Source organism: Penaeus chinensis, chromosome 24, assembly GCF_019202785.1.
Source record: "Penaeus chinensis breed Huanghai No. 1 chromosome 24, ASM1920278v2, whole genome shotgun sequence".
Classification (NCBI taxonomy): Eukaryota; Metazoa; Arthropoda; class Malacostraca; order Decapoda; family Penaeidae; genus Penaeus; species Penaeus chinensis.
This window is the reverse complement of record NC_061842.1, coordinates 7,937,115-7,942,114: the sequence shown is the minus strand read 5'-3', so window position 1 is coordinate 7,942,114 and position 5,000 is coordinate 7,937,115. Positions and strand designations below refer to the sequence as shown.

Genomic DNA, 5,000 nt, shown 5'->3' with positions numbered 1-5,000 from the left:
ACTGACAAGGAGAATGGGTATAACTGATAGTTCGTGCAGACACAAATAAATATTTTCTTTGGCTAGATGAAATTGTATCCCTTGTTTACTTTAATAAATCAGCCCTATTAAAGAGCATGGAAGTGCTTGCGAGCGATCGGCTTGGCAGGACAGTCGCGCGGTCCGACGAGCGATCGTCACCCGGCCGCCCGCCCACCGGTCTGGCCGCGGGCGGGAGGAGGGCTGCGCCGCCGCCCTCGCGCCCTCGCTCGCCCTCTCCCCCTTGTGCCCTCTCCCTCTCTCGCCCTCTCCCTCTCTCTCGCTCTCTCGCTCTCTCTTGCTTTCTCGTCCTCTCTCCCTTGCGCCCTCTCAATTTTTTTGCCCTCCCACTCTCTCTCGCCTTCTCTCCCTTTCTCTCGCTCGCTCTCCCCCCCCCCTCCTTCTCTCTCTCTCTCTCTCTCTCTCTCTCTCTCTCTCTCTCTCTCTCTCTCTCTCTCTCTCTCTCTCTCTCTCTCTCTCCCCTCCCTCCCTCCCTCTCCGTCCCTCCCTCCCTCCCTCCCTCCCTCCCTCCCTCCCTCTCCCCCACTCTCTCTCCTCCCCCCCCCCCCCCCCTCTTTCTCACATACACACACACACACACACATCTCTGCTGACGTCATCCCGAGCCCGACCTCGCGCTGCACATCAGGGTCGCGCTGACCGTCCGACACCAATGAAAGCAACAGGTTCACTTGGCCGCTGGTCGTGAGCAACACCCTCACTGCCAGCCTGATAAGAGGGTGGCATGGCAGCATTCATCACATGGACGCGAGCATAGTGCACTGCAACATCGTAAACAAGAGATAGTTCAGCATCAGTTTGGAGGGGAAATGTGGTAATGATTATTGTGTTGTGTATGTGTGTGTGTGTGTGTGTGTGTGTGTGTGTATGTGTGTGTGTGTGAGAGAGAGAGAGAGAGAGAGATGAGCAGTTTATGAAATCGTTTTTGTTTTTTTGATTATCACGCCTTGTTCGTTCTCTCAGCAGATCTCCGGCTGGACAAGTCCCCCCTCCTGGCCAATGGCTATCACGCTCCGCCACACTTCAACCCTCTCCAGTACATGGCTCACCACATGGCTGGCCTCGGGTACCCGCCTCTGCTACCTGGGGGCATTCCCGGGGGCATGGCCGGGGGCGGGCCTGTGGGGCCGCATCCCTTGTCACCGAGCGAAGCCTCTCCTCTTAAACACCCACAAATTACTCCAGAATCTCTTGCTAAGTAAGTATCAGAATGCTCTAGTTATTCTTTATAATGGTTATCGTTTTCTGACTGAAAATATCTCACTGGCTTAGAGAAACAAAGTTGCTTACTGATTAATTTGGACTAAAGTTGCCTTCTGGCATGCCGCAGGATGCACGAGGAGCGCGTCGACCGCGAGCGCCTCATGGCCCTCGAGCAGAGGCGCGGAATCACGCCCACCAGCATGGCCGGGCCCCACCCTCTCATACCTACCTCCACCCACGACGACCACCAGCCGCCCACGTCCCCTGTCCTCAACCTGTCCAAAGGCGCCGCGCTGGAAGACGCCCACGAGGAGCGGGAGGACGAGCGGGACCATGACCTCGCCAGCCACGACTCGGGCCGCGACCTGCACGACGAGGACCGACGCCACCCCCACCACGAGGAGGACCGCCTCTCCGACATGGACGACGACGAGTCCAAGGACGAATGTAAGTGCGAGGCTTTGCGGCAAAGCGACTGTAGGCAATAGAAGTTAAAATCAATATCAGAAATAGGGTTCGTATTTGAAAGGGTAGAAAGCATGAATATAGGACACAGACTTATGAAATGCGTGTTTCTGTTACAGCCATGGACGTCGCCGACGCCTGGACCAGGGCTGCGAGCACCTTAGGCCAAACACAGCTCACATCGCCGCCAGTGTCGGCTGGAGCTCCAGTGGCCATGGCAGGGAACGCCCCTCTCTCCTCCACAGAAGTATTACTCAGGAACATCCTTGGCCTTCTGCGAGTGGCCGAGGAAAACGCTCGCCACCACGAGAGACAGACGCAGTACGAGAAAGGTAAGAGCAGGACAAGAGCTTTCGTGCTCCGCTGGCATCTGTTCTTTGCACGGATATTGCCAGGGTCTTGTTAGACTGCCATTGATAGGTTGTTCTTCCTCTTGCAGCCGAACTGAAAATGGAAGTCTTACGGGAAAGAGAGCTAAGGGAGACGTTGGAGAAGCAGCTGCAGGAAGAACAGAAAAATCGGATACTGATGCAGAAGCGATGTGCGAAACTGAAGAAGCTGCGGCGTCGCCTGCAGGAGCGCCTTGACATCGAGGTCAAGCGAAGAAGTCACTATGAAGATCACATCCGTTCGAACTCCCCGGACGCCCTTGGGGATATTAACGGTAGGTGTAAGTGATTCCCGCTTTAGAGTTCCTGATCACAATATTCGTGCAGCATTATGGAAAAGGAGAAGACAAATACAAAGAAACTGCTGAGCATTATAATGAAGAAAATAACCCTTTTCTTCTTTTCCCTCACGACAGACACGATTCGGAAGGAGATGGAGGCGATCGCAGCCGAGATTCAGAACGAGAACCTGCAGCAGCAGAAGCAGCAGCAGGCAGAGGAGCGGGAGGCGACCGACCGCCTTCTGGCCTCGCCCGCCCTCGCCAACCACCCCGCCATCGCCGCAGCCACAGCCAATGCTGCATGGCGGTAGAAGATCTTCAGTTCCCTTGTTGGGATTGACCTTAATGGCGGCGCGGATGCCTCAAGTGAAATGTGTAAATGAAAACCAAAACTTTCTAAGCCAGTTCTCATTTTCTTCAAGCGACCAGATACGTAACCAAGCGTCTCGAGGCAAACACTAGGTTCACTGGCTTTGTATCCAAGTACAAGTAAATACCTTTTCAAGAATCTGTCAGCGACGAAGCACAAAACCTACTAAGGGTACCAAGTATCACATGATGAAATCCTAAGAGAGATATTGTTTTGTCTTGGGTACATGGCAATTCTTACTTAACCGTGTATATAGTCTGTTGTAGGGCAGTAGAAAAGTAATATTTGTATCCATAAGATAAGCGTGCACTTGGCACAGGAATCAACAGTGCTGGCGGCGGTGTGGTCTATAACGTGTATAGTGAGAAGAGACTCGACCATGCCGTCATCATTCCGGGACACTTCGTCACCTCTGATGATGCTGTTGATGTCACCAGCATCACGTCTACTTCAGCACTGAGTGCTGAGAGGAAGACCAGTAAACGACCTCGCCAGTATAACGGTAGCCTCTACTTCGTTCATACAACAGGTACCCTCTCCGCCCCGAATCGTTCCCCTTCCCCATGTGTCGATTCTATTCTCCAGTTTCTCCTGAGGAGTCACATGCAGGTCCCTGGAGAGTTCCCTTGGGGACAGACGTTCTAAATTGGTTTCCACGACGCACTCGTAAAAGCAACAGCGAGTTTGCGACATCCCCGCGTGGTGTCCGTGTTGACGCCCGTTTAAGTACGTCGTAAAGTCGCCAAACATCGAACGTCTGACCCGAGAGGCCCAAGAGTACCTCCTCCGTGAGGCAGGTAACACAGCAAGGAGTGGTGGCGGCTGGCGACGCAGGGCGAGGCTCCACGCCGAGGGCGCCTCAGCCAGGGATTCCAACCTTCCTGGCTGCTCGTCCTCTCCTTGCCGTCCGTGTTCTGTTCAGTCTGTCGAGCGTTGAAGGCTGCGGTCCATGGAATTCGAAATGTTACAAATAAGATTTTTATACTATTTAAAATGTATTTATTGTCTATTTTGGATGTAGTCTCAGGGCGTTGATTGAGCGTCGGGCTGTTAGAGTCACACTGTAACTATTGGGCTTGAACTTGCTCGTGGAATTCTGAGATGTATTGATTTCTATTTATTGAAATAAATGGTTCATACTGTGTCTGGAAGGACAAGTTAGCATAATTGTACCTCCTGGCCTCTCTTACTAGTTATGTAAGCGTTCACGTGAACTATGTATCCAGCATATTGTTAGAGACAAATGTGTACATACCTGGCAGGACCTTCACTGTGAACTCCACTGTATCCACGGGGGCCAGGGACCTTCTTTTGCAATGCCTGACATATCAGAAACGTTCCCAGCAGGTTCAGAAAGGGAAAACAGTTCTAGCAATGTTCAAAACTCTGTGGTTAGATTTGTTTCTATTTTGTCACCGACTCGTCTGATGTTGACGCTTTACGTCTGTAAGCCTGACTATGCCGCGGCATAAACAGGTTCTACGAGCACTATATTAAAAGCTAATTCTAAATTTAGAAATTTGTAAGATTTTGTACATAAAATACGTAGTTAAGGGCATTAATCCGATATTAGTCATAGGTTGCGTAGTCATAGTATTATTAAGTAAATCGCTTGGACATCTGGCATGAACCGTGAAATAGTGCCAATGACAACATGCTTTGATAGTACCTATGATAGTACATACGTGTAGAAATAGTACATACTAGGGCAGATGTCTTATTACCTAGAACTGCTGCACTCTAGAGGGACCAGACTCACGTTCCCGGGAGAGAGCACGCGAGGGCGACCGCCAGGCAGCTCGGCTCAGTCCGGAAGAAGATGCATTTGTATTACACTTGACTCTAAGGACAAGCGACGCGTTGGTGTTATATATATATATATATATATATATATATATATATATATATATATATATATATATGTATATGTGTGCGTGTGTGCGTGTGTGTGTGTGTGTGTGTGTGTGTGTGTGTGTGTGTGTGTGTGTGTGTGTGTGTGTGTGTGTGTGTGTGTGTGTGTGTGTGCGTGCGTGTGCGTGTCAGTCTCTCTCTCTCTCTCTCTCTCTCTCTCTCTCTCTCTCTCTCTCTCTCTCTCTCTCTCTCTCTCTCTCTCTCTCTCTCTCTCTCTCTCTCTCTATATATCTATCTATCTATCTATCTATCTATCTATCTATCTATCTCTCTCTCTTTGTATGTGTGTGTGTGCCTGCGTTTACATTTACAGTAAATATACATATAAATCCTATACACACA

At 50.6% G+C, this 5,000-nt stretch overlaps 1 protein-coding gene across 6 annotated transcripts in view; it reads left to right on the top strand.

Annotated features, from left to right (window-relative positions):
* The window catches only part of LOC125038175 (dachshund homolog 1-like), a 60,681-nt gene extending 56,067 nt beyond the window's left edge, over positions 1-4,614 (top strand). For 2 of the 6 annotated variants that reach the window (XM_047631550.1, XM_047631548.1), the window contains 5 exons: positions 1,003-1,237; positions 1,370-1,689; positions 1,827-2,039; positions 2,147-2,377; positions 2,513-4,614. In XM_047631550.1, coding sequence (XP_047487506.1) covers positions 1,003-1,237; positions 1,370-1,689; positions 1,827-2,039; positions 2,147-2,377; positions 2,513-2,688 — 1,175 coding nt within the window. In that variant the 3' untranslated portion in view covers positions 2,689-4,614. Of the gene's footprint in view, positions 1-1,002; positions 1,238-1,348; positions 1,690-1,826; positions 2,040-2,146; positions 2,378-2,512 lie in introns of all 6 variants that reach the window. The other 4 variants (XM_047631549.1, XM_047631544.1, XM_047631546.1 and 1 more) reach the window with 3 other exon arrangements.
* The last annotated feature ends 386 nt before the right edge of the window (positions 4,615-5,000 follow it).